The 14890-nt window shown below is 39.2% G+C and overlaps 1 protein-coding gene across 1 annotated transcript in view; it reads right to left on the bottom strand.

Moving 5' to 3' along the window:
- Window positions 1-14890, bottom strand: part of TBCE (tubulin folding cofactor E) — a gene marked incomplete in the record, with an annotated part of 197671 nt that overhangs the window by 137970 nt on the left and 44811 nt on the right. Inside the window, 1 exon segment of the mRNA XM_072409203.1 lies at window positions 11188-11358. Within this exon segment, the coding sequence (XP_072265304.1) occupies window positions 11188-11358 (171 nt within the window).

Below are 14890 nucleotides of genomic sequence, written 5' to 3' on the forward strand. Positions count from 1 at the left end.
GACAAATTGATTCTTCAGTTCATCGATAAAGCCCACATTGGTGACATGGTCGGACTCGGTCATTTTGGACATCACCTCCGCCAATATTCATAAGGGTTTATGGCGTCTGAATTCATTTATACTACAACAAGATCCTCATGCTCAGGATCTATGTAATGCTTTATCTACATATTTTGATTTAAATGTAAGGCAAATTGTTGATTTTTCTTTTTTCTTTATATATTTAGCTTTTCCAACAAAGAACATCAATCCAATAAACAATACCAAGCTTTTGTATTCTCATTCTTATCATCACATCCAATTTCTAAACATATATTCAACATAAACAGACACAAACCAAGACAACATAGGGTAACACACTAGGGTAGGCAGGGAAAATTCATTTCTTTAGTCACAAAACACCTAAACATATCAGACCTTCTTACATTCTATAAACCCGACAAAGTTTCTTCTCCCACACTATATCCAGCAAACTCCTGAGATTTTTGTTATTGTTTTAAGACTTTAAAACTAGATAAAAATGTATATTCCCTACCAAATATAGTAGCAGTTAAATCCTATATCATTTTGTTAATCTTATTAGCCCATAAACCTATAGGAGGTGTTTCTGACTTCCTCCAGTAAAATGGCCAGTATATCGCCAGTATATTTCTTCAGAGAAAGGTTATTGCAATGAAGCAGAAAAAATTCTGGATGATTTGGAATTTGAAAATTTGTAAATTTTTGAATAAAAGATCGCAATTTCTCCCAAAAGGGCTTTAGCTTTGAACAGGACCAGAAAATGTGGAGCATTGTTTCCTTCTCCTATTTACACCTCCAACAAATTTCCATATTACTATGTCTCATTCTATGTAAATTTTCAAGTATTCTTTACCATCTGGACAAAATTTTAAAACCAATTCTTGAGTCCTACTCAATAGGGCACTAAAATAGAATACCATATGCTTACTATGCTAAAAACTAAACTCCCTTTTCAACTCCCTCTTTCATTTTTTCAAAGATAGCGATATATAATTCTCTATGGGATCCACCAGTATTAATTATATCTTAGAAAGACTATGACCCTGATTTACTAAAGCTCTCCAAGGCAGGAGAGAATACACCTTCTTCAGTGAAGCTGGGTGATCCAAAAAACCTGGAATGGATTTCTTTAAATCATTTGCTATTTGCTAGCAAATATTTTGAAACCTGGACCAGATCCATTGCAGGTTTGGTAGATCACCCAGCTTCACTGATTAAAGTCTATTCTCTCCAGCCTTGGAGAGCTTTAATAAATCAGGGCCTAGGTCTTAGCCCTCCAACCTTAACACATAGCTTTTCAAATCCTGATCAAGAACAATTATAATCACGAAGTGGCTTACAACTCTGCAAAAAAATTTTTTCCTGAGACCCACTTACCTTGTGTAATTAAATGCATGACTCTAAACATTCCCTTCTCCCTTAAATTCTTAAATATTGGATCTTCCACCCCCGGAACATAAGCAGGATTACCTATAATTGGATATAAGGGGGATCCTAATCCTAAAATACTCAAGCAAGCGATAACAAATTTTCAATGTTGGCCCAACAGTCGGGTGATGTTTCAGCTCCCCTTTCCCCAAACATGGGAGCCACGGCAAGATGTTTATTGAATATCTATAAAAAAAAACTTGTTCCAGGGTGATCCATTGTTTGAATTCTACATGGCGACACCAATCACTCTTAACAATAAAGATGCCTCATAATACATATAAAAATTTTGAATCTCCAACCCCCCCCTTCCTCTTGAGTAAGGATAACAATTTCTTGCACAGTTGTAGTTTCTCTCATACATAATCAAAATTCAAACAGTGTATTTGGTGAAAAAGAATCCAAAACTTCTATGGGAAGCATTTAAAATAAATATAAAAATCTAAGCAGTATATTCATTTTTACAATTAATATTCTGCCAAACCATAAACAAGTGGGTTAACCACTTCTGTAATTCTTTCTTCAAACTGATCAAAAATTGTATAAATTTAAGTGCAAAATGTGGTAATATATCATTTGGAATGTATGTGTATGTAAGATATTTTATTGCTTTATCTGTCCAACTAAATGTACATGAATGTGTCAAACCCTCAAGGACTGTCAAATCCAAGGAGACATTTAAAGCTTCTGATTTCAAATAGTTAATTTTGTAATTGGACAATGTCCCAAAAATCTTCAATTCTTTAAGCAAGCTAAAAAAGGATAAAGTTGGATTAAGGACCACAAAAGTCATCAATGTACTTCAAAATTTTCTCCAAAACTGGCAAGCTCACCCTATCAAATGCTTTTTTAGCCTCAGCTGACAATAATATCACTGGAATTTTCTTTCTTAGGTAGCTGGACCCAATTTATGACCCTAATAGTAATATCCCTTGCTTCTTGTGAGGAAACAAAACCCACTTGATCTAAATGAATTAATTTATTCAACAACTGTTGTAGTCTATTGGCCAAAATGTTAGTAAATATAGTATGTTTTGGACTATAAGACGCCCTCCCCCCTCAAAGAAGTGGGGGGGAAACAAGGGTGCGTCTTATGGTCCAAATACAACCCACCCACGCTTCCAAGGGTGTGCAATGTGCAATCTCTCTCTCGTTAAATATTATTCTGCTATATTTTATTAAATATTTCTTGATACAATTTGGTTCAGAATATTTTTTTTCTTGTTTTCCTCCTCTAAATTCTGGGTGCGTCTTATGGTTCAAAAAATACGGTAACTTTAAATCGTGATTCATTAGAGAAATTTGCCTATAACTAGCACAAACACTAGGATCTTTACCATCTTTTGGTATAACCGAAATATTTGTCCTCAAAGAATCTCTTGGGAAATAGCTGAAGGGGGACAATACATTCAGGGTTTTCATAAAAAAAGAGCAAGAGAGGTCAGGTCACACACCAGGGGTCAATTGCCACGGAACCCGGTGACAGACACTAGTGACATAGGGGCCACTGAGGGCACAGGGAACACAGAAGACACTGGAAGCAACAGGAGGCACAGGTGACTCCACAGGGATATCCACAGACAGACAAGAACATTGAAACAGCACAGGAAAGTTGGCTGGGAACCAACAGACTGGACAACGAGGGGTTAACGCAGGAGCTGGACAGAGGAAACACTGAATTAAGCACCAGGTGAACAGGAACTAGCTTAACAGAACTAGTAGCTCGGCACAATAGAGACACGTTGCACGAACACAGAGTGCAGTGTGTGAGCTAGGTAAATAGCCAGGGCTGGTCAAGAGGCTATTTACTGATTGGCCAACAGATTGGATGGAATTGATAAAGCTTGGAAACAGAGGCACGCCCAGTGTCAGAACAGTCCCCGGAACCCCAAGGGAAGCATGAAAGGTCATTTATAGGAAATGCCTATCTCCTATTGAACTCAGCTTCTTAATACCCCAAAGTCCAAACTAGTTTCAAAAGATTTTAGCACATCTCTTCACTCTACTTGCTTACCATGTCCTGACTGTTTCCAAAACAGAATCACTGCTGATTTCAAATATAATGAACAATCAGGCCACTCTGATAGATCAATCTTTGGCAAATCCAAAGTTGCTGGGAAACGTGGAAGATCACTCAGTTGATCAAATTTGCTTAAGTTCCTTCTTGGCTGGCCTGTAATTGAAACAGGTACCCCATCTATATCTTACATTTTTAACACAAAGCTCTGCTAAAAGTGGTTTTAGGACAGGCCTCAATATATATTTGGATAGGTCATGCAAAATGGTTACAGATGCCTCATTAAACATGATAGAATCTCTACCCCAGGCTTTTCTCATGATTTCTTCTTTTAATTGAGAGAATGCAAGAACAATAAGAATGCAAACAGCAAATAATATCTCTGGGCCCTAGAGTCCAGGGCATGATGGGTCATTACTCCTGGGGCCCAATGATCTATGCACATGGTCAAATTTAATCATAGCTTCTTTTGATTTTCCCAGCACCAAATTTAGAAAAGCTTCCACATAGGTTTCCAGCTCTGCAAGCCCCAGATCCCAGGGGTACCTTTAATGTGAACAATACTACACCGACTTCTATTCTCTAACTCGTCTTGTTGTTACAGAATGTGTTGTAACAAATCTATATAGCCCTTTAAATTAATAGACTTTTATTTCACCCGTTTTCTCTGCTCCTCCATTGTTTTTTCATTATATTCAAAACAGGCACAAATATCTTGTTTAAGATCAGAAATAGCTATACCTAATGATCCCTCTTTTTTTTCATAAAGCTTTCAAATTATTCTTTACTGGGAAATATTTCACTCTGAGACTCCAACTTTTCCACTGAATCAGCAGCTAGTGGAGGTGCTTTGCCCCGATTTTGAATGTCACTGTCACTATTAACAGCAGCCTTATTTGAAGATTATAAACCACCCACCTAGGGACTCATTGGACACTTCTCTAAGCACTTCATACCTGGAAGCTTTAGCCAAGACCTCGCCTTCTACCCTCTTGCATGGGGGAGACCCCGCTATTAATTAGCACTTGCTTATCTGCTTTCACTGTAGCTAGACCCCCCCAAGGAGTTCTTGTAGTCTTTCCCCTGCTGTGTAGTCTGCTGGGCTGATCGCATTAACATCTTCCCCTCGCGCTGTTGCTTCTCTGCTGATCTAACAAACACGTGGGAAGTACGCCCCAATCTCACGGGATGGTGTCTCTGGCGTCACCATCTTCCTGCCAATCACACCATCGGTCTTTCTTCACTCCAGATAGGACGGACCCTTCCACAACACTATGCTATATCCGAGGCGGGAGCATGTGCAACTCACCCCGGCATCACTCAAGTCACGCCCCCAAACATCATGCCTGGCTTTTTAATCAAGGCCTGTTCTTATGCAAAAGCACATAGGATGCTGTAAATAGATCAGCACTTATCCTAAACCAGATGTTTAGATATTTTAAATAAATCTTCACCCTCACAGCATACCACCTCTCTTTTAACTGAAGCAATATCCCAACTTAGATCTAAACTAATATATCGATATCCGTATAGTCTACAATGAGTGATCCTAACACTCCTCTACCCACAAACCTGAAAAGTGATGATTTTCTTGCCTAACGCTCATCATACTATCTACAGATTAATTGAATGCATCTGCTCCATTTACCCCCATGGAAATACATAGGGGTATTGATTCCCTATCACCCCCAAAATCATCTGGTATTGATGGCTTTACTAATGAATATTACAAAACTTTTAAAGACATTATTTAATCAGAGCATTTCACCTTGCAGCCACCTCTGAGCAATTTCCAGAAGAAATGCTACAAGTGGTTATTGTAACCATCTCAAAGCCAGGTAAAGATAACTCTACCACAAAACTATGGACCTATATTTATTTTAGGTTAGGATGTAAAAACTTATGCCAAAGCCCCTGCAAATAGACTATGTAATACATTTCCCAAGTTAGCAGCGCCTGATCAAATGGGTTTTATCAAAGCTGCCGAGCCCCAGATAGCACTAGACGTGTGATAAATCTCCTGCATTATGCACCTATTTGGCAAATCTGTACTCCTGTCCCTAGATACTGAAAAAGCATTTGACAGGGTGCATCGGGGATTCCTACGAAAGGTGCTCCTTAAATTCGGAATATCGGGATGGCTTTATTCTGCAATTATGTTGTGTATGTTTGTTTTTTTGATGGTCAGATATGTTTTCCTGTATATATTCAAAAGTGTGCCACATCCCAGCTATTATATTCAAGAAATAGCATCACTTTTTAAAGGGACTTTCAAGGCACGAATATTAAAACAAAAAGAAAATATAACTTTTTTTTCCATTTAAAATACAAGTAAAAATAATTCATACAAGTGAACAAATTTCAATATAAAACAATTTTACATCTCATTATTGTCTCACATAGTCACAAGGCACAGAATCCTGCCCCGCATCGCATCACAACGACATGGGCGGAGAGATCCGTGTGAGACGCCCAGTCCAGTAGTGTGGCTCCATTTAGATTTAGGCAGCAGCATGGTCGGAGGACTAGCACCGTAGACACGTGCACCGGGGACAACTCTAGTCAGTACTACAAGCCATTTGGATGAGAAGTTTGAATAGAGATAAGTGATTAAATACAGAAGGTAGGATCAATAGAAACTTATTTATTGGGACTATACATATGAACTGAAATGGGCGTGTGAATCTAGTTTAATTGAGTTTATGCTCTCTATTTGTGAATATGGGGTAAAATCGGGTATACAACAGAGGAATAGTTCTCTATTTAATAGGTGTCACTGATTAGTGACCTATTATACTCTTACCCATTATAGCTATGTGCTTATATGGGGTTGATATAAATTGCACATGGAGGTATACATAGCTGACATATATAGACACACAATATACATATAAAGTACAGAAAAGAGATTTTTCTTTATATGATTTTGGACATTTTGAAATATAGTTGAAAAGACTAAAGGCAAATGTTTTTAGGTGATACCGTAGGATGTCCATGTTGTGAACTCCTGGCTGCTGTTTTCCTGTTTGGCCATACTGTTTCCTAGTCTATGGCTTGCACTTTTTTTTTTTTGGAGGAAGCTCTGACATATGATTGGTTTAAACTACGCTTTCCGTTAAGATTGGTATGTATTATGCAAATTTAATAAGGGATGTTATGAATACCAAATTGCTTACTTATTAGTACTGATGTAATTTTTGTATTACTTAGGTCTCGACACCTTTCCTGAAGAAGCAGTATCATCAGCAAAACGCGGCAAAATAGAGTCTATGTGACTATGTGAGACCATAATGAAATGTAAAATTAATCTAATCTGGAAATCTCCACTAATCTAGAAATAACTTGAAGAATTTATGGATTGTATGTAAATTGTGCTAAATTCGATTAAATGTTTTTTTTTTCCCAAAAAATGTTGCAACAATGATATGGCTTTTTACAGGAAATATTTGAGTATCTTTGCCTACACATTTGATTCTTATGGCACACTCTATTTAGCTAATAATACCCTAATTAAAAAAAAAAACACAACAAAAAACTTAAAGCTGGAAACAACCACCCCATATACTGGTACAGGCAGATAGCAAAAGTGAAACTTTTCTTACAAAGCATGTCCCATTCACCACACACTTGCAAAGTCTTTTGAAATTCTATCGAGCCATAAATTCTCTGAAAACACACTGATTTATGTCAAATTTTTGAGCAGATCAGCTTACCAAATGTCAAGGGACATGGTATTACCCCTATCAAACCAATAAAACAAACAAATATTAAGTTCCTAAACAACTTACTATAGCTATTCCTACTAATGTTTAAACTATATCACACAATCTTGAACTACCTAATGAATGTCTAGAATAACTAAAAAAACTCTGGAATCCTATATCCATCAACCAATTACAATTGTTTTAAGTAACACTTTCCACCACAAAACTTTTCACTGATAAAGGAATTAAAAAAACAAAAAAGCAAAACATTTATTTGTAAACCGTTTTGTCATTTACAGTAGAATATATACATTGCTAGCACAAAAGATTTCACAAAATTCTCTGATGCTTATTTGAAATTTGATCCAAAATGAAAGTTAAATATATAATGGTAAGTTAATTTTTTTTGTGAAGCATACATTTGGAGTAATGTATAATAACCCTATTAACATGATACACTTTGGGCATCCTTACCAAAACCTTCTAATTACACAAAATACAATATAAAAAAATATATTAAAAAAATTAAATATTTTTTTAGTTTCCTTAGGCTTAACTTATAAATTTGTGCAACAATATGGGCCTAATTTATGCAAGTTCTCCATGACTGGAGAAGACAGACTATCACGGGCGAACCTGGGTGATTCGTCAAACCTGGAATGGATCTTGTCCAGGATTGAAAACATTTGACAAACAATAGCAAATTATTTTAAGAAATTCTTCCCGTGTTTCCTATGATGTAAATTTTTTCGTCTTGGTCAGCTTTAATAAATCAGGCCCTATGTCAGATATGCACAATTTGAATTGGATTTATGAATTAATTTGCCAAAAATATTGTGGGTGAAATGTTACTAAATAATCTGTGCTTTACATTTTTAAATTTTTATTTTTAATCACTTTAGTGTGGGGACACATTTTTTATTTAATGTATGTTTACAAATTACATTTAACTCGCTTCATTCTCAAACTTTGACAAAACTGTTTCAGTACCATGGAGATCTACTGCTATCACATAGTTCTCCCCAGAGGTTTTTAGCCGGTTGCTCCGCCCGGCTGATTTGAATACCCCGCCCAGCTCTCGGCAGCTCTCATCCTCGCATGCACAGATCTCAGGCTGCTCTGTGCCATCTGTGCTCTGTGCCATCCGTTCAAAGGATTGCTGCCGATGAGAGGTGAGCACACAGTTCAGCCTTCATGTGAAGGAGACACAGGCAGCCCCACCCCCATCTCATAGTACGAGCTCGGATTTCTGCCTGTGAAATGTATCCACCTCTAGCTCTGCGTGTGAATTCTGCATCCTCACAGCTCTGTGTGTACAAACCTCCATATCTCCTAAACTGTATGTCACAATGACCTGTAATTTTCAGGGTGTACAGGGGACCCTCATAGATACTAGTTACTACAAATTCAGCCCCCCAGCTTTAAATAATTTTAAGATATGGGGGTTACAAATGTAAAAAGTTATGAAAATTGAACTTTGGGGTTGCTGTTTCAGAGGAAAGTGCAACTAGGAGTCCTAAATTGAAAGTGCAAATTGGGGACCCAGGAGCCACTAACATAGCAAGGAGCATTGGGGTGGGGCCCCTAAATATATACCTACTTGTCAAACTACTGTCTGCTTCTCTTCTTTGTACACCAATTTCTCTGGGGGTAGGGGGTATAAACTGACAATATAGGTGCAAGTGGCGGGCACATTCTCCCCTTACAATCTCATTACTACAGCATCATTAGAACATAAAACACTTTGCCCATTAAAATGGGCTTCCCTGCCCTGTTACACATTCCTGTCCACTTATCTAACATTCTGAACTTCAATTGGGGAATAGGGAGGTTTAAGAAACCAAAAATATAGGTACAAGTGGGGAACATCTGTGACTAACATCCCCTAAAACCTCATAACTATGGCATGATTAGAAAATTACCTCTGCCCACTAAATGTTTTTGAGGTTGAGGTACAGGAAGGTTACAGTCATGTGTAACAAGGAAGTGGATTTTGATGGACAGTTTAATGTTGTAATGATGCCATGATGATGAAAGGTGATAGCCACACGTGTCTCCCACTTCCACCCATATTTTTGTTTCCCTGCACCTCTTAATTCTGGAGAAATTGGGGTTTGAGGTAAGATGCAGACAGATATGTGTAACAGAGCAGGCAGCACATTTTGCTAGGTAGAGATTTAAGTTCTCATAATGCCATACTAATTACATTTTAGAAGGGTCTAGCCACAAGTGCCCCCCACTTGCACCTACAGTTTCAGTTTCCTATGCCTCCACGTGTACCTTAAACATTTCAAGTTAATACAACCAACGGTTTAAGAGATCTGAAGGTTTGAACACAGCGAGTTGTTAGGGTGCAGAATATGACAAGCAGCTTTTACGCTCACATTGCTATCACACTGCACTGCCGATGACATTACACACTGCGGATAAACGTCACAGACTGTTTTTATATAGAATATGGGCAGTGATGAGAGGGGGTCACTGGCTGTCTTGTCCCTATCTGATATCACATGCATGATGGTATTAAAGCATCGCCACATTTTTAACATTATATTAAAGACTTTCTCTGTTATGTAATGGAAAAATGTGCGTTTTTGTTTTTTTTTTTTGTTTTTTTTTACACCTTTGTGGAGAGGACCTCTCCCCTTCAGTCTTCACTTCCATTTCAGTAAAGACCGAAGGGGAAATCCGCAGCCTCCTGGAATATTTGTGTCACATATCCCAAAAGGCTCTGCACTGCTCCTTGTGTGCATGCACCTTCAGAGGATTTCTTATAATGTAAAAAAAGTTTTCAATCTAATGCAGGCGCAGTGCAAGGCAGCATTGGACGTACAAGTGAGCATCAGAGAAAAGGTGGAAGCTGAGCCAGCATGGGACTGCTGGGCTAATTTTGTAAAAGAATCAAGTGAAAAAAAAAATGTTTTAACAAAAGTTCACTTTAACTAAATATAGACACAGGAGCACATCTGAAGTTAGGCTGAATTCACACCGGCAGTAAGGTTACATTTGTCCATTCCTCATGCCAGGAACCACTGCTGCTTAAAAAACTTCTAGCTCTGAAAAAGCCCAGCACTTACTGCCTGTTACCAATCCTAGATGCCCAGCACTTACCGCCTGTTACCAATTCTAAGTGCCTAGAATTTACTGCCTGTTATCAATCCTAGGTGCCGAGCACTTATGGCCTGTTACCGATCCTAGGTGCCCAGCACTTATGGCCGGTTACCAATCCTAGGTGCCCAGCACTTATGGCCTGTTACCAATCCTAGGTGCCTAGCAGTTGCCAGAAGTCACTCAGAAGGGGTAAATGTTTTTTGCTGCTAATATGAGCTAAGCCTAACTTGTTACACCACATTCATTATACTATTACACTACTACAAAGGATTACACTCTTAAAACTTAGAACACTAGTAAGTTGGGACACAATACACGGCATAGGACAGTTGTGGCAAAATACATAGAATAGAAAAATTGGATATACTAACGGGGCAGGCATTACAAAGTTGTAACAAATAAGTGGGAGAAGGTAGAACACTGAAACAATATGAGGTTACTGGATACCCATGGCATAATCAACTGGGAGCACTAAATTTGCCGTGTTTTGCCACACCCGCTTTTTTACCACCCGGCTACAGCTTCCTACCACCCGGCTGAAAAAAATTTCTGGGGAGAACACTGTATCATGTAGAATTAATGCTCTTTACAGACCCTGTCAATGAGATAAATAGCAGCTTTATTAGCATGAGAAACAAAAATGCATTCATTAGTCATTTATAGGAAGAGTATGTTTTAATTTCAATGTTCACTGTTGTAAACCTTTCTCTCTGCATCCTATCCTAACGAAAAATAAGTCTGAAACCAAACTAGCTATTATGACCTCACAAAAATTCTACTTCCCAACCAAAGCAAACCTAAACCATCTCTGCCTCTAGTTCATTGTTTGAGTACAACTGATTTAATAAAGGTTTATCGTTTGCAGTATTATTAGGCATATTTTAGTAATGAATTAAAAAAACATACCTTTGTTCCTCTTGAATAGACTCAAATCCAACAAGTTCCACATGTTTTTTTCCAACTACAATTTTTTCATTCCATTCATCACATATCCCATATCGTCTAGTCAATGCAGTAAGAAAACTGACACCAAAGTTTGCTTTTTTGGGTCTAATAAAAGAACCCCCTGTAGAATGCCTAAAATATTAAAAGTAAAAAAGTGTTTTAAACATTTTTGTTTCAAAAATATTACAAAGTTACCATATATTAATAGTTCATGATGTAACAGAATGTCAAAGAAATCTTTGCTTTTCCAGAGTGACTAAAATAATTCCTATGAAAAAAGGTATATTTATCATAACTTTGGAGACTAACATTAGGATTTTTCATATGAACATTTTTTTTCACCTGTTACCATGGAAAATCATCTAAATTAATATTTAAAAGACTAACAACACTATACCTCTAGGTTTGAACTGTAAATACAAACAAGAACATCATTATGAGAGTATGTATTGCTAGAAACTAAATGAAGTAATAAGAGCTACATTGTTGTTAAAGTCAGATATTCCCAGATAATTTGATGGCACTGAATTGTCCATATTGGTGAGAAGACGTCCAATGGTTCTCGACTGATAATCGCCTCAGGGCTGATATCGGACGAGAACCTGGCGTGTGTTCAGCACCCAAAATCTATCGTCCGAACATCCGTCCTGGTGGATCCACGGACGATGGACGACGAACGATCCTTATGCAAGGGAAAGGGAAGAGCGCACAGCGGAGTGCCGCTCTGTCGTTCTCCCCTCTCCATAGAGCAGAACGGTGCTATATGTACGGCACACATTCATGCATAGTGCAGTCCTTAGACGAAAGATCCTTTCCAACAATAATTGCGCGGCTGTATGTAGCTTCAGTTCAGCTGTCTGACATACCAGAGTATTACCAAAAAGAGGGAAAACCGCATGTAGCCCCTCCCACACAACAGTTTTGGAAAAACAGGCCTGACTTCCCGACCAAATGGTGCCGATGGCCATCCTTAAAGAGGGCCTCTTCATCGCATGGCCAGAACTGTAGGGTTCTTTGGAATCTGGAAGCCCTTTTAATACCCTTTTAAAAATGAGTCCCTAGTAAACACTTGAATGGAGAAACAACTCAGTTGGATGAAAAACATATATTACTTTTACAGTGACAAGCAACTTTTACTAATAGCTAATAGATTGAAGAGAAAGAGAGGGGGTGTGACAAAGTGTCACTAATAATGTAAGAAAAGTGTCAGGAAAATGTAATAAACGCTCCAGGGAATAATGAGTACATAGCTCTGTGTAGGTTTTCAGAAAGAAACCCGAATCTTTAGGGCTCTGTAACCGGTCAAGGGAGTGAAAGAGTGGGCCCCTTGGCCCAACCCAATCCTGACTTGGAATATATGCACTTGCACTCAGGTGCAAGAGAGAAGGTGTGCTCAAGCAAGATGCTGAGAATTTGTGCTCAGCATGAGGCTGACAGAGGAAGTAATCAGCCAGAGTGGATTCCAGGCTGGGAGGGAGCCAGAGTGGATTCAAGGCTGAGAGACATAGTGGATGCCAGACTGAGAGTGAGCAAGAAGGATCCAGGCTGGGAAATTGATCAGCAAGAGGCTGAGGGAAGGGGATCAGCCATTGTGTTGCAGGCTGGACAGTGTCACAAGATGGAGGGTGGCAGCTTAGTGAGTTCCCAGAGCTGTGGGGGGGAACAGAGCTCGGCCTTAAACCAGCAATGAGTACATGTGAGTGGAACATATTTGTTAGCCAAAGACTGTGTTGATTTGCTTATGCTATAAAATGCTTTACTGTTAGTCAGAGAGGGACTTTCTAAATAAATGTATGTAGTTGCTCAGCCGAGCCACTTGTTTTGTTTAAGTGCTAAAAAATAGATTTCTTTCAGGTATTACAACATACCAAATTTTAACCTTAAATTTACCCTGACATTTATTCACAAGTCAATTGACTTTTTGGATCTAACAATACATATCGGTCAAGACCAAAAACTTCAGACAGATTTGTATCGTAAACACACAGCAATTAACACTATTTTACATGCTAACAGTTAGAATTGTAATTACTTATCAAGAGTATACCCTTTAGCAGTGGTGGCGAACCTATAGCATGTGTGCCAGAGGGGGAAATCAGAGGCCTCTCTGTGGGCACGTGCTCCCCACCTTGCTGGCCTTCCATTGGCTGTGCTACTGTCCCTCTGTCGGCCCTGCTGGCTGCCGAAATTCCCTTCTCCAGAGTCATCAGTTAACCCACAGATTACCAGGCTGTGGGGAGGAGAGGCAGCTGATGTGTATTGAAGCTGATGTGTCTTGATCCAGCATTGAATAGGTGAAAGTACAGAGGGAGAGTGGAAAGTTAGGGAGGGGGTAGGGGGGTCTTGGTTTGCTCTGTCCTAGTTATAGGAAGTACAGTATGACTTAAGCTGAAGACATTGAACAGAGCTACACAGCCCAGGGACAGGAGTACCAGTCTGCTATACCCAGTCAGGACCAGGTGAACACAAAGCTTGTGGTAGAAGGTAAGTGCCTATTGAATGTAATGGGAACCCTGTAACTGTGTGTGTCCAAAATGATTTAAAAAAGTTCTGTGCCATGTGCTGCATTGCTATGTGATTGGAGTGCATTAGTAAAACTCCCTGCATTCCTGTAATGTGAGATATAAATAATATTTAATATTATTATTTTTGCTGTCTGCACCCCACTAGGAAAATGTTGATCATTTTATCTTAGTTAGGATGTCTTAGTTACCGAAATAAATGAAGGTGGTAATTCTGTACCGTGGTAATGGCATCTAGCCTAGATTGGACAAATTTCTGGAGGAAAAGTCCATCATGGGTTACTATCCCTGATGGGTCTGTGCTACCTCCTTATTATAGATGTGGGCCACTGTGAGATACAGGAACTGGAGTGGATGGGCCATTGGCCTGATCCAGGGGGCTCTTTTTATGTTCTTATCAGGTTATCAGTCTTAGTAGGGTGGTGCTCATTGCTGGTGTCAGGTTATGGATTGGTTCTGTCAGCGAGCGATTGCTGTACATTGCATGAATGACATCCACACTTATTGACATCTGTCCTGTGCGTCCAGTACATAAAAGGTTACAATGTCATTGCATAGCAGCAGGTTGTGTTTACCTGACATCACATGACCCGTGTAATGCTTGGTGTGCAGGGTGAATCTCTCTTTGGCATGTGTGTGTGCTATATGAGAGGATAGACATGGCACTCATTGTACTGGGATTGTCAGGGGGAACTTTGTATTGGCTGCTGTCCATAGGAACCAACCTGGGCTCCTGCTGTTTGGAAAATGAGAGCTTGTATGGATGATCGAGGTCAGCACGCCTCCTGTCTATGGGAATGTGTGGAGACTTCAACTTATTTAATGAAATTCCCCAAGAAGTAGGTCCAACACACTCAGATGCCTTTTTCAGAGCAGGTGTCAGGAACCGAACCTGGGGCTTCTACGGTGGCCGACAGTGGACCATTGCACTGAGCCAGTGCTGCATACCTGATCCCTTAGTTAAACCTTGCCTGATACCGTTATTTGATGAACCCTGAACTCCTGTTCTCCTTCGAGCTACTTCATTTAAAAGGGTTGTGTGGAACTTCTGATGACGCTTTTTGGACTAAATTGCTATTGTGTGATTCAAACCAGGCCTGCCTAGACTCCAAGTCTGAATCTGTCAACTGTGACAGCAGGCC

This window comes from Pyxicephalus adspersus, chromosome 4 (assembly GCF_032062135.1).
Source record: "Pyxicephalus adspersus chromosome 4, UCB_Pads_2.0, whole genome shotgun sequence".
Lineage (NCBI taxonomy): Eukaryota > Metazoa > Chordata > Amphibia > Anura > Pyxicephalidae > Pyxicephalus > Pyxicephalus adspersus.